The 26,336-nt window shown below is 49.8% G+C and overlaps 11 protein-coding genes across 11 annotated transcripts; 5 read left to right on the plus strand and 6 right to left on the minus strand.

Annotated features, from left to right (window-relative positions):
- Positions 1-146: 146 nt before the first annotated feature.
- AtWU_02437 (putative protein kinase) lies at positions 147-1,525 on the minus strand (the record flags this gene model as incomplete). Its single annotated transcript, XM_035497551.1, has 5 exons — positions 147-325; positions 378-540; positions 605-912; positions 965-1,287; positions 1,344-1,525. The coding sequence occupies 5 exons, from the start codon at positions 1,523-1,525 to the stop codon at positions 147-149; spliced, it is 1,155 nt and encodes a 384-aa protein (XP_035353444.1).
- A 452-nt stretch (positions 1,526-1,977) lies between these two features.
- On the plus strand, positions 1,978-3,292 carry AtWU_02438 (HNH endonuclease signature motif containing protein; the record flags this gene model as incomplete). Its single annotated transcript, XM_035497552.1, has 3 exons — positions 1,978-2,362; positions 2,413-2,738; positions 2,792-3,292. 3 exons carry the CDS (start codon positions 1,978-1,980, stop codon positions 3,290-3,292), a joined length of 1,212 nt encoding a protein of 403 aa, XP_035353445.1.
- A 490-nt stretch (positions 3,293-3,782) lies between these two features.
- On the plus strand, positions 3,783-5,404 carry AtWU_02439 (pseudouridine synthase family protein; the record flags this gene model as incomplete). The annotated part of the gene is made up of 2 exons (XM_035497553.1): positions 3,783-4,025; positions 4,091-5,404. The coding sequence occupies 2 exons, from the start codon at positions 3,783-3,785 to the stop codon at positions 5,402-5,404; spliced, it is 1,557 nt and encodes a 518-aa protein (XP_035353446.1).
- Positions 5,405-6,130: 726 nt separating this feature from the next.
- Positions 6,131-7,191, minus strand: AtWU_02440 (60S ribosomal eL32 domain-containing protein; the record flags this gene model as incomplete). Its single annotated transcript, XM_035497554.1, has 5 exons — positions 6,131-6,239; positions 6,306-6,552; positions 6,936-6,975; positions 7,028-7,125; positions 7,179-7,191. The coding sequence occupies 5 exons, from the start codon at positions 7,189-7,191 to the stop codon at positions 6,131-6,133; spliced, it is 507 nt and encodes a 168-aa protein (XP_035353447.1).
- Positions 7,192-7,666: 475 nt separating this feature from the next.
- AtWU_02441 (ankyrin repeat-containing protein) lies at positions 7,667-11,298 on the plus strand (the record flags this gene model as incomplete). The annotated part of the gene is made up of 6 exons (XM_035497555.1): positions 7,667-7,776; positions 7,826-8,125; positions 8,179-8,997; positions 9,054-10,048; positions 10,284-10,570; positions 10,648-11,298. The coding sequence occupies 6 exons, from the start codon at positions 7,667-7,669 to the stop codon at positions 11,296-11,298; spliced, it is 3,162 nt and encodes a 1,053-aa protein (XP_035353448.1).
- A 202-nt stretch (positions 11,299-11,500) lies between these two features.
- On the minus strand, positions 11,501-12,839 carry AtWU_02442 (Gfo/Idh/MocA family protein; the record flags this gene model as incomplete). The annotated part of the gene is made up of 5 exons (XM_035497556.1): positions 11,501-11,994; positions 12,068-12,345; positions 12,449-12,648; positions 12,709-12,734; positions 12,803-12,839. 5 exons carry the CDS (start codon positions 12,837-12,839, stop codon positions 11,501-11,503), a joined length of 1,035 nt encoding a protein of 344 aa, XP_035353449.1.
- Positions 12,840-13,354: 515 nt separating this feature from the next.
- Positions 13,355-14,191, minus strand: AtWU_02443 (uncharacterized protein; the record flags this gene model as incomplete). The annotated part of the gene is made up of 2 exons (XM_035497557.1): positions 13,355-13,908; positions 13,972-14,191. 2 exons carry the CDS (start codon positions 14,189-14,191, stop codon positions 13,355-13,357), a joined length of 774 nt encoding a protein of 257 aa, XP_035353450.1.
- A 1,225-nt stretch (positions 14,192-15,416) lies between these two features.
- On the minus strand, positions 15,417-17,255 carry AtWU_02444 (MFS transporter; the record flags this gene model as incomplete). The annotated part of the gene is made up of 8 exons (XM_035497558.1): positions 15,417-15,859; positions 15,913-16,015; positions 16,062-16,440; positions 16,497-16,782; positions 16,838-16,897; positions 16,950-17,007; positions 17,060-17,080; positions 17,139-17,255. 8 exons carry the CDS (start codon positions 17,253-17,255, stop codon positions 15,417-15,419), a joined length of 1,467 nt encoding a protein of 488 aa, XP_035353451.1.
- Positions 17,256-18,945: 1,690 nt separating this feature from the next.
- Positions 18,946-20,840, minus strand: AtWU_02445 (translation initiation factor 4B; the record flags this gene model as incomplete). Its single annotated transcript, XM_035497559.1, has 6 exons — positions 18,946-19,970; positions 20,024-20,314; positions 20,390-20,458; positions 20,579-20,623; positions 20,680-20,736; positions 20,837-20,840. The coding sequence occupies 6 exons, from the start codon at positions 20,838-20,840 to the stop codon at positions 18,946-18,948; spliced, it is 1,491 nt and encodes a 496-aa protein (XP_035353452.1).
- Positions 20,841-23,323: 2,483 nt separating this feature from the next.
- On the plus strand, positions 23,324-24,530 carry AtWU_02446 (cytochrome b5 reductase family protein; the record flags this gene model as incomplete). Its single annotated transcript, XM_035497560.1, has 4 exons — positions 23,324-23,373; positions 23,451-23,704; positions 23,766-23,843; positions 23,980-24,530. The coding sequence occupies 4 exons, from the start codon at positions 23,324-23,326 to the stop codon at positions 24,528-24,530; spliced, it is 933 nt and encodes a 310-aa protein (XP_035353453.1).
- Positions 24,531-24,826: 296 nt separating this feature from the next.
- On the plus strand, positions 24,827-25,704 carry AtWU_02447 (uncharacterized protein; the record flags this gene model as incomplete). Its single annotated transcript, XM_035497561.1, has 4 exons — positions 24,827-24,902; positions 25,021-25,134; positions 25,197-25,313; positions 25,394-25,704. The coding sequence occupies 4 exons, from the start codon at positions 24,827-24,829 to the stop codon at positions 25,702-25,704; spliced, it is 618 nt and encodes a 205-aa protein (XP_035353454.1).
- Between the last annotated feature and the right edge of the window lie 632 nt (positions 25,705-26,336).

Here is a 26,336-nt window from a genome sequence, read left to right on the forward strand (position 1 = left end):
TTAGGTTTAAACAGTGTTTGGTGAAACAATTCTAACTTCAGGGATTTCAAGCATTGTTTGTTACTTTATACAGAGTTTTTACATTGTTTATTATATTGTATATTCATGCTATTGTATATTATTTTCCCTGATATTAATACAGTTCACTATGAACTTGTCAACCACGGATCTGTCAATAGTTCGCGGGCGCTCTGTCTCTCTTTTGGATCCCATCGAAGCATCTTCCTCATAAAGTTCATGAACATCTGCTTGTTCTCACCTTCTGGATACTCTTCTGAGTCATCCAATGAAATAGATGGGATTAATTCAGAAGCCTTCCATTGACCTATTATCGATTAGCTAGTGGATAGATAAATGTTGTAATGATGAAGATATACCTGACGAGTCCCAGTACTCCAGGCTGCGAGGTGATTTACGAAGAAACTCCACTTGTGGAGGCCCCAGCATCGCTACCATTTCAGCCAAGAGTTGCGCATCTGAATGGAAACCATCTGGTCCTCTGCCATCGAATAAGTGATGATCTTCGAAGAGATCCCAGATCTTGAGTCCCATATTAGCCAATGCCATATCGAAAAATATAGTAGAGAGCCAGATTCATGCTCACCAACACTCCTACATTCCATATATCAACCTTCGCTGTCCAACTCATCCCAAGAATGACTTCAGGTGCGCGATAAATATCCGGCTGGATCAATCCTTCGTGCACTTCCCCCAGACGAGCTTCTCCGAAATCCGTGAGCAGCGGCATCCCGAGGCCACTCCAGCCCTTCTTGCGACGGAACGGGCGTGACTGATAGACAGTGTACTCATTATCAACCTTGCGAGGACTCGGTTCATTAGTCTCGCCATCATCCCATTCCCGGAAGACTGATTCGTCTTTTGCAGCAATGATGATATTCTTCGCTTGGATATCTGAAGAGAACATTAGCCAGTTATAGGTGATGGCCTGCGACGGGTTACAGACCAGTATGTATTACATGCGCCTCTGAATGTAGATAATCAAGGGCCAGTAGAAGCTGCTGCAGTGCCCCTTTTAGTAGGTCTTCGGGAAGGCTCATTGAGTCCAAAGTTGCCTGGAAATGCAGGAGGCTTGTTAACAGAGGTTCGTAAACAATGCACTGATGTATGCCTTTGAGACTCGTAACTTCGAATTTCTCTATCAATTGGCGGACGAGACTGCTGCCGGGGTGCTGTGACTTTATTCGCGAAAGGTGCTCCAACACGCGTACTTCTTGGTTGCTCCTCGAGCTGCTGATTTGTATTTTCAGCGCTATATACCGGTGGTGTCTACCTAAGAAGTTAGCTACATATACAAAACCCGAGAAGAGTAGACTGATACTTACTGCAAGTCACGACAGAACCACACCGTTGAGTTTGCCCCAAAGCCCAGTTTGCTGATAACTTGGTACCTAGAATAAAATACATCACCAAGCTTCACTGGATAGTAGAGACCACGCTCATACGCAGGCATTCGTTCTTCCTCTATTTTCTTTGCAGAATCCAGAATGGGATAGCCAGAGGACATGGCTCTTCTTGGGAGAAATGGCAGTCGAGAGACTCGACTGATCCGAAGAAGGATCTTCATCGCAGAAAGGTAAAATTGTATATTTAAAGCTATGGATCATGAAGATGCCATAATAGCACAATAATCCTACAATCTAACCTATTGTTATTATTCCCAGGACTTTACTCGAAAGGGGGCCGCCGAGGTTCTGTTGCTTGCATTATATTGCCTCTTTCGGTAGTGATCTGCATAGAAAGTGATCGACACCTTGTGGATTAGGTGTCAAGCCTTTTGTGACTAATCTACTTTTGGTTTAGTGGCATGCTTTCCCATACTCAATATCGATGAAGGTGGTTCTCTTCCTTGAGATTGTCTGATATTCTTAAGCTTGCTGAGGTCACATACATGGGTTGCATTCTACACATCGCACTGTCTATGGAAATGAGTTGGGTAATCACCGCTCCATTGCAATAATGTCCTCATTTTCAAATGGTCCCGGGGTTATCGTTCCGGCACCCCAGCCCTTGAAGCCAGAAGACCGTGACGCAGCGCTGAGGCTCTTTGATAGTATCGTCGAGCAATTCGAACCTTCGCAGGCAACCGAGAAAGGCTTGAAACCAGTTTCTCTTATTCGACTGATGAAAGAGGAGGTTTCCGATAAAGATAGCTTTCTCAACCTCTTCTTCCCTTTCATTAAACGACATTTAGGTGGAGTCTCGAACGATGCAGAGCCCTCCATTGCTCACATTTTAACTCGTTTGGACAATTTCAGTACATGGACCACCTCGGACAAAAGTGCCCTTGGTGAAAGCCTGGTCATGTTCGCGAACTTTCTGATCGATAATTTCTTATTGCCCTGTATGTTGCTATGCACATGCTTGAGGTTAGTGGAACTAAAAATCGTTTAGTGAAAGCTTTGGCTGCGAAAACTCCTCAACCTACGCCAGCATCTCTTTCCCGTGCTCAGATCTCCGAAGCAGGAGTTGGTACGCCTCAGCGTATCTCCACTTTACGACGGGACTGTCTTTTGCGTGATCGTCATAGATGCGTCGTAACTCGAAAATTCGATATCCGAGAAGCTGAGGATCGATTAGCAAAAGACGGAACCGATCCCAAAGACGACGACGGAGGGTCATTGTTGCCGGAGAGCGATGCGATGGCCTTTCTGGAGGTAGCACATATCATCCCTCATTCCTTCATGCCACTCACCAGTATTGATGGGGAGCCAAAACTGGTGTGTAATCATCCAGATTCTCGCATTTTATCCATCACTTACAATCTATCTAGCCCGAGCACAAACAAACGGCCCATAAGATCTTGAATATGTTCAATCGCACTGCTATTCCTCTCATTAGTGGAACTGATATTGATCGACCTATGAATGCGCTCACTTTGACCCATGATCTTCACATGTTGTTTGGTAGATTTGAGATCTCGTTTGAGCATATTGGACCTCAGACCTACAAGATCGACTACGTAGAACGAGATCGCTTATTTCGAATTGTGAAGCTTCCTGTCACCCGAACGCTGTATCTCACTCCAGATAACAATATAGGCCCTCCATCTGTTGATCTTCTGAATATCCATTGTGCCATAGCGAAGATTCTTCATCTAAGTGCTGCGGGTGATTTCATTGACAAGTTTCTTAGGGACATGGAGGAGATGGAAGGCGGGCAGGTGATGTCAGATGGGACTAGTCGCATCGACGATTATGTGCGTTTCAAACTCGCCGCTAGACTTGATGGTGGCGAAGAAATGTCTGGTTGCCAGGAGTCTGCAAGGTTTTAGTCCCAGTTAAATAGCTGCACTTCATCATCATAGGAACCGACTTTTCAGTCATTGATGCTATATTCTTGGTAGTAATATATAATTCTCAATATGAATTACAATTGAACACAGGCGGTGTGTGATTGCTTGTATATTTACTATAATCAAAGTAAACATTTCTCTTTATACTCTGCTACAAACAGTACCCTAGTACTTGTACTCTCTATATTATATAGTCAGGAACATTAATAGCGAATTCTTATAGAAAATCATGCCTGTTGCGGGATGGAGAGTTTAGACGGGGAATTTCCCCGCATCGCCAAAATTTTCTTTTCTTTCGCCGCCACGGAACCAAATCAGGAACGGATCCCCTTCTCTCGTCCCCTGTCCTTTCAGCTTAGTACTTTCGCTTTCTATACTGCCATTCTTCTCACCCTCGCTATCCCTCCTGGCTCCCTCTCCTCGCATTACCGCGTACCTGCTGCGACGCGGCCGAATTCCCCCGCCCATTATGTCTCTCGTGCCCGTCGACACCACGCTGCAAGTCCCACCTCCTGACCCGGTTCAGGAGCCCCCTGAGGTGGCCATCACGCCCTGCGACCCATGGCCTGCACCATACTATCTTGAAGGCGGCCTGCGCCGGGTGAAGCCATACCACTACACCTACAACACTTTCTGCAAGGAGCGCTGGCGGGGTCGCGAATTGGTGGATATTTTCCTGTCGGAGTTTCGCGATCGTCCCGCAGAGTACTACGTATGCTCCCATCTCTTCGCTGTTTTGATCAGCCATAAGCTGATATAGAATGTCTGTTACTGCAGAAGAAAGCCCTACAAGATGGCCTCGTCGCCGTCAACGGCACGCCTGCTGGTCCCAACACCGTCGTCAAGAACGGCCAGATCATCTCGCATACCCTGCACCGTCACGAACCCCCAGTTACCGGGAAAGAGATTGGTATTATCCACGAGGATGACGATCTGATTGTCATTGATAAGCCTGCTGGTGTGCCCGTCCACTCCGCCGGTCGCTACCACTATAACTCTGTGCTCGAAATCATGCGCTCTCAACGCCATCCGGAATGGGTCCCACGACCCTGCAACCGTCTGGACCGACTCACCTCCGGAGTCATGTTCCTCGGAAAGACCCCGAAAGCTGCAGAAAACATGACCGGCAAGCTCAAGGCCCGCACCCTTCAGAAGGAGTATGTGGCGCGTGTCAAGGGAAAGTTCCCCGACGGTGTCATTGTCTGCGACCAGCCCATCATGTCCGTGAGCCCGAAGGTAGGCCTGAACCGTGTTCGCGCCACTGGCAAGGAGGCAAAGACCAAGTTCCGCCGTCTAGCGTATATCCCGCCTCAAGCTCCGGAGCCTCAGAGCGCCCCCGACGCAGAGGGACGGGTGGCGACTCCGCCTCCGGTCTACACCAACGAAGACGAAGGGTACAGTATCGTCCACTGCCTGCCCTTGACCGGCCGCACGCATCAGATCCGCGTGCACCTTCAGTTCCTCGGACACCCGATCTCGAACGATCCCATCTACTCCAACCGCAAAGTCTTTGGACCGGATCTCGGCAAGAACGAAACCAGCGACGAGCGCGACAACGAGCTTATCGATAAGCTATGTAACATTGGCAAGACCGAAGTCCCCGACACCGTAAGCTACCGGACACACCTTACCACTGTGCCTATGGTACCGCCAGGCACGGACAACTCCGTCGTGGAGGAGATCATGTCACGCGAACACGAAGCCGCCGTGGAGAGATACCACAAGCGCAAAGGCGAGATGTTGTCCGGCGAGAGGTGCAAGATCTGCGACACAGAGCTCTACTCGGACCCTAGACCCGAGGATCTAGGTATTTTCCTCCACGCCGCGGCATACTCTGACAAAGAGGAGGGCTGGAAATACACGAGCAAGATGCCTAGCTGGGCCCTGCCGCCGGACGGTGTGGAGGGACCGCGCGAGATGCCCGACTGGGTGTTTGGTCCTGAGGAAGAGGAGATCGTTATCGGACATGCTGTTTTGCCTGGCGCGGAGGACGGCTCGGAGACGAATATCCCTGCTCTTGTGCAGGGTGTTGGCCTCGTCGATATTTCGTCTGGTAGGAAGGCAGATGCTGCTGCGCAGGCGGCTGCATGATAAACACGTTGGTTACATGGTGCATGATTTGGCGTTACTTGCAATTGCAATTAGAGATTTTAGACATGTTGAGATGATGAACGACGGACTACATTTTGTCACATAGTTGGATTCGTTTACTTGATACCACCATAGACAAAGTTTCAGCTGCCACTTCAAATTGAACATATCATAGAACAAGCGTCATAGACAAACATAGTTCCATCTGCGGGGTAATACTACGCATATACAATGACAGCTTGCTTTGCTTGTCAAAAAGAACAAGGTCATTTACGTAGCTATAGTCTACATAATAGGATAAACCACCAAATGGGACCAATTACGAAGCTACAAAATACAACCCTCGGTCATCAAAAAAGTCTTCATAAGATTTAGATTTTTATTCCCAGACTGGCAGCACCAGCCACGATCACAAGCGCCCCATGACAAATGGAAAACGCTTGCAATCCAGCACATACGTCGTCAACGTCAGACACACACAAAGCCAAAGCCCACATTAGAGAGAAGATGCGATGATTCAAGGCTCCGCAAGTCCCCAAGATCACAAATTAACAAACAACCACCACGTAGTAGTAGTTGTCTGTTATGTTGCTTTTTTAATTGTCCCCCGAAAGTGGTTGGTTTTCCCATTTGGTTGGTATAAAGTGGAAAAAAGAGTTTTAATGAAAAATGAAAATGAAAATGATGAAATTTCTTGGGCTTTCTTTACATTCATTCCATATCCATTTAAGCCTCGGTGGTGACGCGGCCCTTGGGGTTGGTGACCTTGACGCCGAGAGCCTTGGCCTTGGCGATGATGTCGACGCGCTTGCGGGAGGAGACGGCGCTGGCGATCCTGTTCAATTTATTAGCATTTGGTTCTTGTAGATGTAGTCTGCCAAAGGCAGAGGTGTAGACGTACTCAGCGGCGTAGGTGCGGTTGTGCATCAACAGGAGCTCAACGTCCTTGGGGTTGTGGACGAGGAAAGCCTTGTGGCCGGAGGGCATCATGTGCTTGGTCTTCTTGTTGGATCCGTAGCCGATGGAGGGCATGGGGATGTTGCCACGGAAGCGTCTACGGACGCGGTTGTCGATACCCTTGGGCTTGCGCCATGACTCCGGCACGCACTTGAAGCGGTCGGACTGGTGGCGCCAGAAACGCTTGGTGCCTGGAAGGAGTTTGATGTTAGTCGGGTCGTTCGTCCTGACGACGTGTGTATGTGTGTTTTTAGTTCAATCCGGCTGTATGTCCGTGGTCCAGCAAGCACTTGTCAATTCATGTTGTTGGTGTGTGTAAATATCTTCGTCCAGATCGAATCGAAATTTCGGTCGCTTGTGATAATTTCTTCGCCGATCAAGTTCGTCGTTCGCCATCGTTCTTTCGCAATAAGAATATAGAAAAATTGATTTGTTCGCTCCGATCGTCTGATTTCTCATTCCATCGCATCGTATATATTCCTCATGCTTGCTGGACGACTGACAACTGACGGATCGTACTCTGGCTGGGAACTGGACTGGGCTGGGACTAGCAGGGAGAAAAGAAAGGACATACGCTTCTTGACGATGGGGACGTGCTTCTTTGCGAGGACCATCTGTTCTCAATTAGCATGCAACAGGCAAGCAGCTGGCAACAATATCACATACCTTGTCGTCGTCTCGCGGGCTGGCGCTGGGAGTTGTCGTACGGGTCGAAATCGATCTCGAAAATTCGCGCTCAGGTTTGGCCGCCCGAGAGAGTCGAGCTAGTGGCTCGCTTAGCGAGTCTAACTGCTCTCGGTGCGTTAGGGCTCATTACGCTTGCCCTGCATTTTGCCGGTACTGCTGACTCAGCAGACTTAGTGCGGTGGATAAGCTTGCCTTGTGCCATTCCATATCAGGAATAGCGTATATATGCTGTGATCTACTATGGACTTCCGCCTCCGCAGCACAGCAGCAGCACCGCCCCGTCGTATTCGTGATGCTTGTGTTCCATCTGTGCAATTGAGCAATTTAGTTACAAGTTCAATGCCTACAGTCATACATGAAACAGGCAGCTGACACTTATAGATTTGCCTTGTTCAACCGTGATGGCTTTCGGGGGACTGTCCCCTCTTTCCGCGAGGCTGCAATCTGTAGTACACAATGCCGGCGCTTGCCATCGGGCAGCGTTATCCATATAAGGGATGACTCCTCTTCCATGAACTTGGTGAGCAACACAAGGCGATTAACAAATAAATACCTTCATTGAGATTCTATCATTCCCTTCTTCTGTCAAACTAGCGGTTGCCCCCTTCAAGCTGCACCATGAGCTTCGGATATGGTGTCGGGGACTTCCTCGCTCTAGTGAAACTCGCCAAGGCCATCAGGGTGCGCTTTGTTAGTGCACCAGACCAATTCAGACATATTTCAGAAGCGTAAGGATCAATACCATGCACGTCTTTTCCGAGACTTATATGTCGCCAGTTCAAAGACCTTGTGCAATGTCCTCCGCGATATCAAAGACATCTACGAGCAAGCGGAGCTTGATACCCAGCAGGAGAAACACCTAGACGAAATCTCTCGCTCTTGCCGTAGTGGACTGAATGAACTACTCAGCAAATTAGACGAATACCAGGAGTTGGACCTTCGCACTAACAGCCTAGGGGGCACCTGTCGTCGCGTCTGGAAAAGACTCAAATGGGACCAAGCTGAGATGGATGAGATTTGTCAGAGGATACAGTCCAATGTTCAAATATTTAATCTCTTCAGTACTAGTCTGACTAGGTATGGATTCATAATAGCTCAGGAAGGCGAGTGCTCACAAATTCCGAAAATAGTCAAGTAGCCTTTACTACAAAAGAGCTCGTTCACCGAGTTAACAACACCATGGAAGACAAAGCTCAGCATAAACTCCTTGAATGGCTTACGACCGTCAACTATGCAACTCAGCAAGGTGAATATTTCAAACGTCGGCAAGAGGGCACCGGTAAGTGGCTACTAGGCACAGACAAGTTTCAGCAGTGGATTAACAACGAAAATAAAAACATCCTGTGCACGGGCATACCTGGAGCTGGAAAGACAATGCTTACTGCTATTGTCATCAAACATCTTGAAGAGAAGTGTGAACACGACCGAAGTGTTGGTCTCGCCTACATATACTGCAACTTTCGGCGCCACCATGAGCAGAGTGTGGACAATATACTTGCGAGTCTGATAAAGCAATTGTGTCAAAGAATGTCGTTCCTTCCCGAGGATATAAAGACCCTATATGCGCAACACAAGAAACGTCAGACACGGCCGGAACTCGACGAACTTTTCGAGAGCCTATCCGTTCTGCTTGGTCACTTCTCGAAGATCTTCATAGTGGTGGATGCCCTTGATGAATATTCATCTAGGGATGAAGCGCTACGCAGGCTGTTATCCAAGTTATTTCGTCTGCAGAGCAACAGCACAGTTAGCATATTCGCTACGTCACGGCATAGCCCGGTCATCCAGTCGGCATTCGATGGTTGCTTACAGCAAGAAATTTTTGCTGCCGCTGAAGATGTAGAGGCGTATCTGCGAGATCACATGTCCGATCTGTCAAGGGTCGTGCTAGGAAACAATAAGCTACAGGACGAAATAGTTGAAGCAATTATGAAAACAGTGGATGGAATGTATGTTCCACCATGTGTCTCATTAAGAAAATCCGCTCTTGCACTGACATTCATAGGTTTCTTCTTGCCCAACTCCACCTTGACTCATTGAGAGGAAAACTCTCGGTAACGGCGGTTAAGAAAACACTAGAGAAATTGCCAACTGGAACTGACGCGTACGATGTTGCATATGAAGAAGCCATGGAGCGGATAAATGGGAAGACGGCGGGAGAAAGAGAGTTGGCATTTCAGATTCTTGCATGGATCACCTGCGCTCGGGTGCCGCTGAAGATAGAACAGCTTCAATATGGCCTTGCAGTCGAGCCCGACGAGGCAGAGTTTGATCCTGATAATCTTCCTGACGCGCAAGACATGGTCGCTATTTGTGCTGGCTTGGTAACTATAGACGAAAATTGTCGTATCATACGCTTAGTCCATCATACCGCACAGGAGTATCTCGAGAGATCCCAGACAAAGTGGTTTCCCCGAGCGCACTATGACATGGCAAGAGCCTGCATGGCATACTTGCTGCATTCCGTTCAGTCACGAGCAGACTTACTCCTGGAAGATATGCATTTTTCTGGCTACTGTACTCAAAATTGGGGCTATCATTTTCAGCTTGCTCTTGCAGAACCCGGATTGGTACACAGCCTTCTCCGAGACAAGAAGAAGGTCTGGAATTGTGCTCAAGCCTTAATGACGTCACGGGGCGAGATAGATGTTATTGAACGGCACGAGCAGATGCCAGAAACGGTGACAGAAGCTCACTTGGTTGCATATCTTGGGCCAGAAAGTGCGCTGAGGGAGCTGATAAAAGCCGGATATCCCTATGATGCTCTTGATGCTACCAACAGATCTCCACTATTTTGGGCAGCAGAGAATGGCCAGGAGGGGGCAGCCAGAGTTTTGATCGAACAAGGACTCGTTCCAGATCAACAAGACCAGTGGGGATTTACTCCCCTTGCGCTAGCAGCAAAATATGGCCATTTCGAGGTTGTGAAGTTACTCTTGGACAATGGAGATAGTCCAGATTTAAGGAGCAACGATGGCCGAACCCCTTTGATGCTATGTTGTGAAAAAGGCCATAACTATGGCATCGCTTGCAATAAATTTCGAATTGGTCAACTTGAATGTCACGATAGGGTAGTCGCACTTTTGCTCGAGGCAAATTGTGACCCTAATATAAAAGATGAATATGGCTTGTCCGCGTCCGACTACGCTGTTGCTAGAGGACGCATGCGACTCATTAAACTAATAAAATTATACTCGTCAAGGAAGCTGATCCTTAATGGTAAAGGATAATGCAGGTAAGATACCGCTCTTCAACGCAGGCAGATACGGGGATTCGCTTGCTGTCTCATCATTGCTCAAGCAATCGTTTGGTGTCAACCACATGAGTGTATCAGTCTGGAGGGATGATTCTCTTATCAAGGATAATGCAGGTCATACACCGCTATTCAACGCAGCCAAATATGGGGGTGCGGTTGTTGTTCAAACGTTGCTCACCCATGGGTTCTATCCAAACCACATGAATGATTCCGGCGTGACTTCGTTGTTGTCCGCTTCCTACCCCAAGCTTTATGATGTTGTTAGGGTACTATTAGACAATGGGCTTGTCCAAGTGTGATGACTGAACATCAGGGCATGACACCATTGCTCTATGCAATTTAGGGAGACCATCACTCCATGTTCATGTCGCTATTAGACCATGGCGCTGATTCTAACCTCACTGATCAAAAGATTGGTCGACCTCCTTTGGTATGGGCAGCGCAGAGAGATCTTGCTTCGATGGTGGAAGCATTGTTGAGCAGAAGGGTTGACGCAGACAGCCAGGACCGTGACGGTTGGACTGCTCTTTCGTATGCGACTTCTACACCGTTGGATCACAAGGAGTCAGGAGATGAAGTCCTAGTTAAGCAAATCCTTGAGTCTGGGAGTAATCCAAAAGCTCACGGTACACACATCAAGGGATCCTTGGCGGCGACCACACGCCGTGATTACGAGGGCGTTGTGGAACTACTTTTGCAGTATCAGGCGATCTCAGACGCGGTTAACAGGAGAGGATGGTCACCATTGATGGCCGCAGCAGCAACAGGACGCGGGAATACAGTTCGATTACTGCTCGATACGGGAAATGTAAACCCCAGGCGCCAGGATGAGTATGGCCACGATGCGGCCCACTACGCACGAAAATATGGGCACGACCAAATCGCGCTACTTCTCTCGAGTCCTATAATGGAGACCAACGTGGCCATCAAGGAATCTGTGTGCACCGCAGACCAGCCGGAGAACGCTACTCTCATTGCTTCTCGTGCAACATAACCACAAGAAACGGGAAGTCACCTGTCAAATTGTAGCATCATTTCACATATCTGTGAGGATGCCCTATATCATCGGTTCCGTTATTTGGATAGGCCAATCAGTCAGGACATCAAATTGTAGATTTCTGAATTTATGTTTATTGGACAGTTAAATTGAACATCTGAGTAAATCTAAGAAGCCACTACCACCCCAAGCCAATCCATCACTGCAAATCCAACAGCACCTTCCCACCCTCACTCACAAACATTCCCTCCATAACCTCCAAATCAGCCAAAGCCTCCTCCGGCCGCAGCCTCTCCTCCAACTGTCCCTTCAATATCGACTCCCCAAACGCAGCCACCTCATAATTCACCCCGCGTCCCTCATACGGCACCTCAAACGACTCCCCACCACTAACCGTCACCGTATCCCGATCCAACTTGACCACACCCCGCTCACAACTAAACTCAAAGACCGTCTCATTCACAGCAGCCCCATACGACAACGACACCACCCCATTCGCCCCAGACTTAGTCTTGACCACCGCATCGAGCGTATCCACCGGCGCCAGATGCTCCCTCTGCAATCCCATCATAGCCGACACAGCCGCCATAGCGTCCTCTTTACCAAGAATGAGTCTCAATCCAGCAATGGCGTGGACCCCTCCATCGAGGACAAAACCGCCCTTGTATGTGGGTTTGCGACGCCATTCGGTTTCTGCGACAGTATTAGCTTACCCACACCCTCCTTAATGAAGAAAAAAGTAGAAGAAAAAGAATAAATAACGTACGATGATACTTCGACCCCTCCCCAATCAACGTCCTCACACCAACCCTAAAAGCCCTCACACTCCCCAACTTCCGAACTTCCTCAGCTACCCGGGTGAACTTCCCCAAGAAGCGCCAGTTCTCCGCTACGCCCCAGAGCGGCTTCGTCGCGAGAGCCTGGTACTCTGAGAGGAGAGCCCGGGCGGTGTTAAGATCTCCCGCGATGGGCTTCTCGCTTAGGACGTGCTTGCCCGCTTGTAGAGCTGCGCGGATGTAGCTTGGTTGGGCGGGGATGGGGAGACTGTTTTCCATTTAGCATAAGTTTATCATCGTGATAAATGCTATCTTATCTATCTCCAATGATGATATTCGTCATATGGGAATTGGGGAAGGGGACATCTCACGCAATAACAACAGCCCGCACATCCTCCCTGTCGAGGAGATCCTGAAACCGTCTACCTGCTTCGGAATCCTCGGAATATAATTCCACGTTCTTCATCACGACATCATCTCCCTTGTTCCCTGAGATGAGGGACTCTGCGGATTTGAGGCTCCGGGAGTAGATGGCTTTGAGGGTGAAGAGGGGGGAGGTGGATAGGATGGGCTTGTATTCCCTGTTAGTATTTGTTATATGGAAATAAAGGGAGAGGGGGGTATGTGGTACCAGGTGTTCTTCTTTGGCGAAGATACCTATTCCATTATTAGATCCTTGTGAAATGGGGATTGATACTCGGGATAGGTGAGGGAGGGGTGGGTACCGCTGCCGATAATGGCTACGCCGATGGGGGTGGACATTTTGATAGTGTGCGTAATGAAGTCAATGATAATAATAGTTATAACGACAGGGAAGAAGGAATTATTTATATAGGAGTAGATAGCTGGGGATTGGGAGGTGAAAGGGTCTATCGATATTATTAATATAATTCGCTATAGGAAATAAAATGTGGGGACGTGCGAGGCCCTCAGACTAATGGCGTTTAGTCCCGGAGTGTGGATGGCGGGGTTCGGTGGATATTCATTTCCTGCCTTCATTTCATTTATTCATTACTGTGTAGACTATTGTTCAAAAAAAGTGTTATAGAAGAGTCAAATGTGTACCATGCTATATTAATATCCTCCATTAATGCAATAATTCAGACGCTGCGCCGTAAATGCTATCGTCACTCTCATAAGTACGCCTCATCCCGTCAGGTCATGCATCTCATGCCAACCATAACATGGCTTTCGCCAAACCAAAACACCGGGGTATATGATAAAAAGCAAGCGATAATGAAGAGCGAGGAAAAGCAACCGAAACTGATACCTCCTATCTATCCGACCATCGCTCGGATCCGCTCCACGCGTGCCATCGCTTTCTCTAAGCGCTCCAGTCGAGCGCGCTTCTCGACATCTCGACGTTCCAGTACCGCGACACGCTCTTCGAGCCGAGCTCGTGCCTTGCGTTCCTGCGCGACCATCTCGTTCGCCTGGCTGAACAGCTGCGCTGTCAGTTCCTCCAGTTCCGTGCTCGCCTGCGACAACTGGCTCTCTGCGGCTTTACGTAGACTCTGCTCCCGATTCAACGCATTTTGTAACTCCACTGTCTCCTCCTGGGTGGTTGTCGGCTGTACGGGCTCCGGTGGTGGAGGCGAAGCAACTGGCTGAGCCTGGGTGGTACTGGTAGCACTCGGTCGACGGGAGGGGAGGAAAGAGGCAAGAGTAGAAAGTCGGCCCGGTTGCGATTTCGGGGATGTTTGTAGGTGAGTAGGTGATTGGGACCGGTCGATTTGCGTCGATGCGGTGGATGACACGGATGTGTTGTTTCGGGATGACGGTTGCGCACGCAGTCGTCGGATTTCTTCTTCGTATGCGGCCAGTTTCTCGGCTGTTGAAGAATGGCTTCCATTAGTACACTATCAAGGTATAGTTTGGGGATTGTGTATCTCACCCATTTGCATTGCTTGCAGGTTCAGAGCGTTGACTTGGCCTTCAAGGTCCTTCGCTCGACGTCGGGTATCATTAGTGGACTGTCCAGCCGCGAGAAATCCGTCCTGGCCGCAAGTTGGACAGGCCTTTCCGGAGACGAGAGCGGCAGCGCCCGCCATAGAGGGCAGCGTGCCGATGAGCGTGGTGGACGTTAGAGCGGTGGTAGTGGTGGTGGTCGACATTGTTTGTGCCACATGAGGTGAAAGTGAGGATCAAGTTCGATCGTGTACAATGCACAATCAATTGTAGGGAAGGCAACGTCAGCGGATCGGAGGTGAAACTGAGCGGCGGGAGGCTGAAATGAAAGGATGCCGGACCAGTGTCGCAGAAAGCGGCAGAGAGACAATAAATAGGAGGCCAAGCTGCTTAAGGGACGCTCATGCAGTGGTGTAGTGAGGCAAGGGAAGGTGGTTGGAAGAGAAGATGTCGGTAGCCAGCCTGCTCAAACAAGAAAGCGAGAGAGCGTGCAGAGGCAGAGGGAATGAGGCCGGTGAGAGGAAAGAAGTCAGCACAGGCAGTAAGTCAGTAAGTAGTAAGACGGGGAAGATTAAATTGATTAAACTGGGAATTGAATGCATTAATTGTCCCTGCGGCGGGAAGCGGTGGGGAGCCGCCGGTCTTTCCCTCTCCAGAACAGCAGAAGGAATGCATCTTCTCCTTCCTCTGCTGCGCTGGCAGTCACCCAAGTACTACTACGTACTATCGTTGGGGAGACCGTGTAACTGCCAATGGATGTGATCATCATATCACTGGCATTGAACTGCCTATCACCAACAATGTTGCTCCTTCTGTGAACCCTTGGAGACGCCGTGGAATCCTGTTGGATCCGCGCGCGAGGCAACACGTGTGGACCGCGCCGTTGAGACCCGCTGGCTAGTGAGTTGCTGTTGGTGACTCGTCATTTGCCTGTCTGGTTGATCTGCCAGTTGCATCTCATGCCCGTGACAGTTCCTAAAGCTGACCTGCTTGGTCTGTCTCGTACAAAGGTCCGACAGACAGGCGCTTGATACACCGACTGGGAGGCGTGCTGCGAAAGGCATCGACTCCATTCCAGCCTCCTGGCCAACCGCCCTGGATGCCATCGCGTCTCTTATCGCTAGGGTAACACCAGCCATGAGATAATTGATAAACCCTGCAGCCTTGATAAAGATCGGGTCCCTTGCTGGTCCGGGAGATCTGCAACCTTAACCTATCTAGAAAGGAGATGTGCGCTGAGGAATCACCGATCTTGTCTCCCTTGCAGACCTCCCGGCTTCATTATACCCTCCCGACCGGAAGATCTTATATCAACATTTTGATTTCGAATCCACATCTCATCTCCACCCCTTTTAATCCATCAATCGTTACTTATCGTTCATACTCATCATCACAGCCTTAGCATCGTAACTCATCAATCTACGTCCAACGTTACTTCTTCTCCCTCCCCGGCAGAACCCTTCGATCCGAGAGCGCGATAACCACGGAAATGCCTCCGCTGACTGCCCCCAACACCGTCACCATTGTCGTCCAGCCGGCTCGTTCGACTAGCAGACCCGCTACCAAGGGCCCCAGTACCTGCCCGCCCGACCAGGCCACATTGAAAAGCCCGTACGCCTGCGCAGTTCCTCCTTGATGTCCGAAGATACCGGGAAATTCCCGCTCGTACCGCTCCGTGACGTTGTTGACCTCCGTCATCAGAGACACCATCTGCAGGGTAGAGGCGACACCTGCGAGGAAGAGGAATACATAGAGAAGAACTTGGTCCTGGGTCGTGTTGCGTGCGACAAGCTGGAAGAGCAACAATGTTGGAAAATCGAGCAAGAAGCCGACAAAGGCTACTCGAGGTGCTCCCCAACGGTCCACTGCATCGCCTGCAATCATTGGTTAGCAGAGCCAGAGGGCATAGAGATCGTCTGATACATACCAATCCATGGGGAGAGGAAAGAAGGTGCAAAGAGCGGTAGGAAACACAGCCCGATTTCGAATGATCCCCAGCCGAACGTTTTCATGACATACAGTGGGAGCACCTGACCTCGTTAACTTCATCTTTGAAAATATGGGATGTGCACATACCGTATCAAAAGCGGACCAGATGATGGCATCCACTACCGTCGCTAAAAGAACGACGAGTAACTTGCCGGAAAATATCAAGCGGACAATCCCAGGTACAGAGGTCGACCTCCCGCTGGTCAGCGGCTCGCCGCTGCCCTCGGTTGGACACTCATCAGCGATGCCAGGTGTCTGGCCTGCGCTAGCGTTCGCCGTAATTGCATTGTACCCAGCGCTGTGCGCACCCTCTTCGTTCAGCAGACCTTGTGTCTCTCCATCACTGCTCGACTGAATCCATTGCGCAGCATTCTTCGGTTCGACCATCACAAGCCGAAGACAGATATCCAGCACTATCAACCCAATTGCCAATACGAACACTGCATGATAGCCCACTCGCGACAGCCTGAATCATTAGTAAATCGCCTTTCAAGCTTCCAATGCGACAAACAATGAACTCACATGATCCCCCCGATGAATGGGCCAAATACCGTCCCCACGGTCAGTGCCATCGAGACATATCCCATTGCAGCTCCCACCTGATCCTTGCCCACTGTATCGACGACCAGAGCCAGACCAACAGTCCAGACCACAGCAGCTGACAACCCTTGGAGACTGCGCGCAATGACCAAGGACGACACTGTTTCTGCGAACCAGAACACGATAGTCGTCCCGGCGAGCGCGAGTAGTCCAATGAGGAAAGGTAGCTGGCGCGATGAGCTTCTGTCCGCGAAGTAACCGAATATTGCTAGCAACTTCGTGTTAATTGCGCTCATTTCGTTAAGTAAGGAAATGACACCTACGGGATCCGAAGAATATACCACCGCCAAAGGCAGCCAGCATGATTGACATCCATTTTTGCACTGTGGATGATTAGCCTGTTGTCTTACAATCTCTGATACAGAGACATCCTACACACATCTTCCGGTACGATCACGCGTGTTTTGAGCACAATTGGCAAGATGGGTACAATCTATACTGGTTAGACGAAGCTCCGAGCCGATCCGAGGTTGGTGTGCAGTTACCATTCCATATATGAAGACGTCCTATGTTCGATCACGACATCAGCACCAAAATCGATTCATCATCACAAGGATTTAATACCGTGAAGACCGCAATAGCCACAACAGAAATCACAAATGCCCTGGAGGAGCGAAAAGCAAGCTTCCAGGGCGCAGAGCCCGTAGAAGGCGGATCAGAAAGGAATTCAGCTGGATACATCCTGACACTGACACAGAGAGGAGTGTTACTGAGAGAAGGATCGTGAGGGGAAGAGGAGGGATATGTGCGAAAGAAAAAAGAAAAACCAGAGCCCGTCAGTCGGTCGGTCAAGAGCTCTAGTTCAGATACAGACAGTAGTATGATATGTGGGGTAGGGTAGCGGGATAGTAATCAGATGGTAGCAATCGTAGTCTAGCTAGTCGCAGTCTCGTCGCGTCTAAATGCGATAGATAAAAATAAAACCAGATAGATAGACAAGACAGATTAGCAGATAGATAAAGACCAACTTACGTAGTAATCAAGCTCTAGCTCAAGAAACTACGGGAATACTTGCCTTTATTTCCTCCCTCCACCCCCCTCATAATCTCTCTCTCTCTCTGACAGACGGACAGACAGACAAACCAGCGGATCATAATCCGCGGGGACCCGACTTCCTATTCGGGATGGGGGCTGGGAGCGAAGAACTCACTCACCAATGAATTAAATTGATGGTCTGACTGAACTAAGTTTCTTACTCACTCTTACTCACTCACGTTCTTCAGCTGCTACTACTACTTACTAGGTACTGCTACTAGTTGGGTCGCCATGCATCCCGTCGATCGTCTCGATCGAATTAGGTTTGGTTTTCCCTTCAGCTTCTTCTCCGCGCGTGCTTGCTGCCTTGATGGAGGGAGGGAGGGGGAAAGCGATTGGTTGTGCATTTATTTGCTTTTGATGAGTTCTTTCTTTTCTTGGGAGAATTGTCAAGGATGGGGGAGGGGTTTAATGAGTTTTATATCAGTATGTGTTTTGTTAGTGGGTTCAGTTTGGTTTCAATATATATATTTAGTCGCATAGTAGTCGATCTTGAGGAGCGCACTCTCGCACATTTAGCAGAGATGATTGTCATTCATTTACTGACTTGACTACGAGATAGCACAATGCATACTACAGCTACTAGGTCTTATAAACTGCTAATCGTTATCTTATTCGTATGGGGGAACTGCCTCGTGTCAACTAGTAGTAGGGACATGCATGGGGGCTCTCCGGTTAGGGTGAACAAGAAGGGAACAAGACTCCACACGCCATCCCCGGATCCAGAAGCAAGACAGAGTTTAAAAAGGAAAGAGAGTTTGGAGAGTGGAGTAAGAATAGCAACTGTCTGGCAGCAAAAAAGGGGTTGGGCAAATTAATTTCGGAGGCGAATGGAGGGTCGGTCGGGGTTTTGATCAGCAAGTTCAGAAAGCATAAGATAACAAGTGAAAAGAAACGTATACTCTTCTTCCTTCGCATCAGCCATAAGGGTCATTGCTGTATAACACTTCATCCACGTACATGGGAATAACTAGCTCAGAGAAACGTGAAGAACACACACTAGGAAATTTGGAGAAAAGAACAAACTTTTCGACATGCTTGACGGAAGAAACAAGGGGACTAGACCTGAATCCTAGATCTAGACGGAGGCGGCAACCCGTAGGAAGAGAGAAAGGAGAAAGCGAAAGAAGTTGAGGACGACTCTGAACAACATCAAAACAAACGGACATCGACGTTAACCAAAATCCACCTGGCCATCTCCACGAGTGTTGCGCAGCAATTCAGCGACCTAACGAGGGCCAGAAGCAAAGTCTGGTCGCTTTATGACACGCACTTCGGGGACCATGGCGCACGGTTTTCGGTCAAGCGATGACGAGCTTGGGGGGTATCCATTGATCTATGCAAACGTGCGGCCGCCACGGCGGTTGTTGCGCTGCTTCGAGCTCACGGTGCTCCAGCCCTCGTCGTCGGCTCCAGCCTCGGCAGGCCCAGCCCTCCAGTTGCCGTTCGCCTTGCTGGCGGGAGCGTCGGTCGAGGCTTCGGCCTTCTTGGCAGCAGCCTCCTCGCTCTGATCCTGATCGGCAGTCATACCGCTCTCGTCCTCACCGGCCCGCCGGAGGATCTCGAAGTTCGTGCCACCCTGGGCGTGCTCGGCGACATCGCGGCCGTTGGGATCAGCCGGCGCACCGGTCTTCTCAGCCTTGGGCTGCTCCTTGGCAGGACGCTGCTTTTCGGTCTTCTCGGACTTCTCAGGCTTCTCGGCCTTGGCCTTCTCGTCCGCTTCCTTCTTTTGGCGGATGGCAATCTGGCGACGTTCCTCAACCTCCTTCTCGCGAGCGGCAGTGTCAATCGGGCGAGCACCACCGAACGGGCTAGCCTTGGACTCGGTGTTGGCGGTGGGGCTGGAGACGGCCTCAGTCACAGTCCGTTTTTGGAGGTTCAAGCGAGGGCGAGTAGCGGGGGCGGCAGGAGCGGCAGCAGGAGAGGGAGGGTTGCTGGCCTCCTTGGCGGGCTGATCGGGGCGCATCTTGGATCTCCATGCGTTATCAAGTTCAGCAGCGGTGGGGGTGCGTTCTTGGAATTCGCGTCTCGGGGGGCGGGAGCCATCCTGGGAGCGTCCCTCACCCCAGGCGGGGGAGCTTCTTCTGAAACCAGGTGCTTCGTTGCTGCGGGGACGGCCACCTTCGCGGACAGGTGCAGGCGGGGGAGAGAGAGGGCCCTTGCGTTCCCAGTTGCTGAAATCACGGAACTTTCCATCACTCTCAAAGTTGCTGCGGCGGCCACTACCGCGGTCGCTGCCGGCATCAGACATGTTGTCGAGGTTGCGTCCGAAAGAGGAGCGATCGGGCACACGGCGCTGGGGAATATCGGGCAGAGGGCCTCTGCGGGTCCAGTCAAACTCCTTGACATCACGTTCCTTGGCTATAGGTACCGTCAGCTGGCGCAAATCATCATACCTGAGAAAGGACACCTACGAGGTTCGGCAATGCTGGTGCGGATGGAACGTCCCTGGAGGGTAGCGCCGGAAAGATCAAGAGCCTTCTTCAGACCATCAACAGTCTCAAATTCGACATATCCGAAGCCTTTGGGGGCCTTGGTCAACTTGTCCTCCACGATACGGACGTTGGTAACACCACAGTCGGCAAAGAGGTCGGAGATATCGGCAGCAGTCGCATCAAAGGACAGGTTTCCAACATGGGCAGTGTAGGGGGGCTGGGTCGGAAGAGGAAGGGGCTCTCTCACGGCGTAGCCACCACGCTCACGCTCTGGTACTTTCCATCAGCATCAAACACATATATCGGAGCAAAAATGCAGCAATAACACAGGGGCGAGTTCCGTACCACCACCAAAGCTGCTTCCGAAGCCAGAAGAAGGCGCAGCAGAGCGACCAAAGCTGGACGGAGCGGGAGCTGATATAAGTTTAGCATCGATCGGATCGAAGGAAGAAATATCATGTACAACGTACCGGCTAGAAAGGCATCAATATTAGCAGGGAGCGATAAACCAAAGGCAAGGAATCCGTCACTTACAAGGCAAAGGCATGTCTTCCATCTCGTCGGCCCAAGAACCGAAGTCTGTTCCTGTTAGCCACCGTTCATCCCCGCGACGATATGGATGCACAGGGACATACTCTCATCGGCCAAGAAGTTGCCCAGAGACATCTTCTGGGCTTTCTGCTTAGAGGGCGCTGTACGTAGAATAAAGCCATTAGTATCCAGGACCATTCAGAGGATGCGAAATTGACGTAAATTGGGACAGTGCGCCGGACGAGGAGGGGTTAAACGTACCCATGATTGCGGTTGTTCAGAAGTGGGAAACGCGCCAAGGGGATTCCTGTGCGCGTCTCAGAATAAAGGTTCTTCTAAATGATTTAAAGGGGGGGCTTCCGACGGGGAAGAAATCACGAGAGTGATAGTGGACGTCCAAAGGGGCGTTGAGTGATGGGGGGAATGCAGGACAGCTCCGCAGTGAAGGACAGAGGGGGAAAGTAGGTTAATCCGTGAGGATAAATTTTAGTGATGACGCTAGAAAAGTCAGCCTCAAAAAAGTGTTGGTGCGGCTTTGGGTCGGCCGCCTCGACCCAACCCGAGGGCTTTTTTCCACCTTTTTTCCCTCGCCTTTTTGCGGAGAAAGTGTGTCTCTCTCCTTCCGCCCCTCTTTCTCCTCTCCACCCGGTGTCTTTTTTCGGTCGGATTCGATGAGATAATGAGTATAAGTGACTGTGGACTGTCAAACTCGTCTCCCTTTTCTGGTCCCTTGTCACTACTACTATTGTTATGGTGGTGAATATTGTTTGTTCATCGGTTCTCCGCTTGAATAGGCCCCATTCCGCTTTGGGCCAGACATTCTTGTCTTCATTGTCTGCGCGGTTGGTTCCATTCTAGGAACGGCACTTAACCGACACGCAGACATCACTTGCAATCACTACCTTTCTCTCACTGCTTTTTCCAGGTTACTAATATATTGGACTAACTTCATCGTGCACTGCTATGATACACAACGGTGATTCATTTTCTGTCTGCGAATGTCTTCCGGGCCGTTCCTCACCCAGACTCGCAACCGCCCAGCAAAAAGGCATTGCTACTAATGGAGCTAGTTACCATTCACCTCCGAAGCCTGTGACCCCCACGCCATCCCAAAATACATCTCCACGTCAAGGTGGTGACTAGGAATACGGAAGACAATATACACAGACTGGAAGTACAGTACAAAATTATTGCTCAGCGCTGTTCAGGTACTATTCCGTATGTTCGGGTGTGTCGTTGATTGTCGATTTCCCAACAGTCGTTCGTGTCTACAACGAAACAAAGTACGACTGAAGACAACTAGTTTTCGAGAAACGCTGTCGGCTTCAACTCAAACACTACCCATCTGTCCATCCGAAGGAAGCGTCTTCGGTGATATTCTACACTGGTTGAAGACACACCAATGCCAACTTCCACTCGAAGGACTTGCCCACTTACAAGGTCCTTCAACCCTTGGATATTCCTTGTCACGGTTCTATACGACGGTACCGGCAGCGGCTACGTGTTTGGACATAAGGATCTAGTCACATGGTTGGGATTGTGCGCCTAGTGTACAGCGAGGATAACATGGAGTTTGAGAACGTATACAGTTGGCAAGTGAAGGGTGATGAGCGACTGTTGATCTGAAATGGCTCATACGCCATTCTCGGGGCTAAGGACATATCTTGCTCTTCATCAGCCCGGTTGATGCACGTCTTTGGCATCCTCACGCTGCACATGGACGCTAATGTAGGTTCCAAATGTAGACAAGCGTCCAAGAGAAGATGCAAACCAGGCTGCGCGCAGTAGATACAGTCTCAGAACTAATTAAGAAGGGCGCAATATTCCGTGGCTCTGCTCGAGAGACTTCCCGTGTGGCTTGTTCATGAAGCCTCGCGAAGCCTGCATTAGTCCAACCAGCCAAATCTTCTATTTGTTATAAATGCAATGGCCAACGCACAGCCCCCGCTGCTCTTCAGAGGAACTGCAAGGGCCTCTTAACATCTTTGATCCAGTCAACACGCCAGCTACTTGTACAACCTGAGCGACCCGCACTCCACTCCCCATGCGTCCCGCAGCGGGGAGTCAGGATCTGCGGGCCGCCAAATACCCTGTCAGTCTATGCATACATGGCGGAAGTCGATCTCATGCCTTATCGGTTCAAGAAGAGTGAATACCATAGCATGAACAAGTATTGCTGTAGTACTAGTATAACGTGACAACGATAAGTGTTATGATATATATCGTAGTTGTTGTCGAAGATTCAATCATGCGCACTATTTTCGAAGACTGTAGTAATGTATTGAATGGAGTAATCTACTCCGGGTGGTCTTCAAACGACGTTGAAATCATGTGAACTTGAAAACGGGCGAATCCTGATATATTGCTACAGATGGATTGAGAATACTGAAGCCATAGGGATATAAATGGAGTGGTCACAAATTGTTGATTGCATTTACTCGGTGGACCCGCTTTGATGGCGGGAAGATCAAGGCACCGACCCGCTGCCGTCAGGCACACAAACACACCACCGTCTGTCGTTGACATCATTCAGGGTCTCGGATTTTGTCGGGGTTTGGAATTTGATGTTGCTCGGTCTTTGGGACTGCACTTTGTATATCATTGCAGTCCTCCTCTCTACCATATCCCCGATCTGGTCTCCCTAGTTCGGGGTCGATAGTCTATCGACTGATCTCGTCCAACGAATCATGCTCCTCTGAGGCAATTGCTTTGTCCCTGGGTCCACAGTGATCTTTCGCCTTATGCGAGATGGAGTACACTCCTGATTTCTCGGCCTATTTAAGGCGTGAAGCCCCAATGTACTTCCTGAGTGCTTCTCGTCCATTTTTGCTTTCTTCGTTTCCATCTTGACAAAGGAGTGCTTCTTTAAACAAAGGATGACTATCATCCAGCGCACAATCCCCAAGGCGATCAAGGTTGCTGGAGTGGCTGGCTTTGCAGGCCTGGGCATATATTGCACGAAGCAGTTCTCAACAGCGTTTGCGGAATCGAACGAGCCAAAACCAGTCTTCTCTGGGCTGGGTTTCACCACTTTGCGCTTGCAGAGCACCAAAACCGTCAATCACAATACGAAGCGACTAGTCTTCGAATACCCTAACGAATCCGCCCGCAGCGGCCTGACATTGACTTGTAAGACTTGCCCCTTGAAGGACGGTCTCTATCGTCAGGATAACCCGCTAACATTCAACAGCCGCGCTCCTAGCCATCACCCATCCGGAAGGGAGCTGGCTTCCTACGATTCGACCATATACTCCTATAAGTGACTTGGGTGAGCTCATACCGTGTCCGACTCAACACGCCCTGAACGCCTAGACACGGTCCATCTATCATAGAGATGGGACATGCGTGTGGTCAGGGATAGGCCTATCATGGACCATGTTTGTTAAGTAACATCAAATACACAGATGAACCAGGACGTATAGAACTTATGGTCAAGCAATACCCGGACGGGAAGGCTAGTGGCTACTTGCACTCCTTGAAACCAGGAGACTCACTCAGGTTTGCGACTTCACTGAAAGGCTATCAGTGGAAGCAGAATGAGTTCTCCCACGCCTACCTCTTGGCTGGCGGGGCTGGAATCACGCCTATCTATCAGCTTATCAAAGGCATCCTGAAGAATCCTCAGGACAGAACGAAACTGACTTTGGTCTTTGGGGTCAACTCCGAGGAAGATCTACTGTTGAAGGAGGAACTTGATCGTTATGCCACAGAGTTTCCTGAACGTTTCAACTACATATACACTGTTAGCCGTCCGAAAGAGGAGAACTCCCCTTACAGAACAGGGTACATCGACGAGGAGCTTCTAAGGAGCACATTCAGAGAGTCGACGCAAAATACGAAGGTCTTCATTTGCGGTCCTCCAGCGATGGAAGATTCTCTGGTTGGAACAAGAAGATCGCCTGAAGGAATCTTGAGCCGATTGGGCTTCTCGAAGGATCAGGTTCATAAATTCTAGAGATATCTTACTTGCGAGAGCCTTGTATATAGTATGTGTGTATTTAAGGCATTCAGATGTCCCACAAGAGTCTTAACACAGGATATTGTCTGCATCAGATAGATAAAAAGCAGGCCATTGTATCAATTATACTCCTGCTTGGCATCAGGAGGGAGATGGATTAGATAAGCATCCCGAGCCTGCGTGAATCACGTGCACGCTTGTGGATTTGCATGAGCGAAGATGCTGATTGAAACTGTTAACCAGGATATGCCTCTGACCTGAAGTCGCAGACTACAGTGCCAGGAACCGCAAAAATGAGTGGACAGATTAAATCGTTATATCCGGAGCCTAATGTATTGACCTCTTCTCTGAAGGTGGGAGCCGTGACTGGTTAGTTACCAATCCCATCCCGGTGACTGGTCGGCCGGCTTGTATTGCCTCAAATCAGGCAACATAAGCCGGAGACTCATTGCAGCAGTCCTACTTACTTACTCACTTTTTCTAACAGGATCTGCTGGTCTCATATACGGGGGAATATCAGGAGTTATCCGGTCTCCCCACCCCGTCATTCATTCTATCTCTTGCGGAATCCACTGGTTTGCATGTGGAGCCTCCTTTTGGTGTGAGTCTTCCTCTCCTCTGTCCCTTATAGATCTGGAAATGATACCAAGCTTGCTACTACAGGGTTGAGAAGCAACATTCTAAAGCTTCACTATGAAGACAAGGCGACCCCTAAGCAACGGGCTTATGTCAGCGCCCTCTCCGGAGGAGTTGCCGGAGGGGCTGTTACGAGGCTAATGGGTGAGTTTGGTAGCATCCTTTCATTTTCCCGGTTGAGAGAGAAAGGTGGTGGTGGTTGGTTTACTGATGGTCGGAGCTAGGCGGGCGACTTGTCCCTGGGCTAGTTGTTTTCTCGTTACTAGGCTATGTCGGGCAAAGCTCTTATAATGCGATCGACACCTGGCAAATGGAGAACGCGAATACGACGTCTAAGCCGTTCCTGCAGCGGATGGCCGACTCCAAATGGATCCCGCTCAAGTCACTCTCGGATGACGATTACAGGGGTATCTTGAACGAGAAAGTGTTGAGTATCGAGGCTGAGATCGCACTTATTGACGACAAGATCGGGGAGCTTGAAAAGCTCAAGACTAGTGGTCTCGAATCGGGAAATTCGGATCCTGCAGCTAAGTAGTCGGTTTCTAGACGGCCACTAGCAACTTGGCTATGGGTGAGAAAGAGAAAAGTTACGACCATTCTCGAATGGTTGGGGGCCGATCTTACATGTCCGATCTAAGTATGTTAAGGAGAGGACTGTGTGATCCGGGGTGGACGTAGATCGTTCACTTTTCCTCTAGGATGGAAATCCCGGCAGCATTGTGTGTTGCACTTGCACCCAGCTTTGCAATGATGTTGTGCTGCTCACTCAGGAGGTTCTGAGGTTGCGACTTTGGACTTTAACCAACAACACGATGGTCGGATCTGCCGTACCTTTTAGTTGGCTACGGATGCCGGTGCCACCGCTTCCATGAAGCCTCCAGAAGGAGTTTTACCTTTTGTCATGTATCATATTGTTCCCAGACCCATGTATTTTAATTTGAAACAAGACCCTGTATGATCATGAAGCAGACCCTAATTACATGGAACACTACGGAGGTATTCGCGACTGACAAGTTGTTTCTTTCCGCTCCACACGCCAAGAAGCATTCTGGATATTGTTGGGAAAGTTTCGTGAGGAATCCCCAATCAAGCGATACTTGGTGAGAATGTTGCGCTAAATTCAAGGAGGGAAGATGCCAACTGCCGTGTTCGTAGGTGAATAGATAC

The sequence above is a fragment of the Aspergillus tubingensis genome (assembly GCF_013340325.1).
Source record: "Aspergillus tubingensis WU-2223L DNA, scaffold_3, whole genome shotgun sequence".
Classification (NCBI taxonomy): Eukaryota; Fungi; Ascomycota; class Eurotiomycetes; order Eurotiales; family Aspergillaceae; genus Aspergillus; species Aspergillus tubingensis.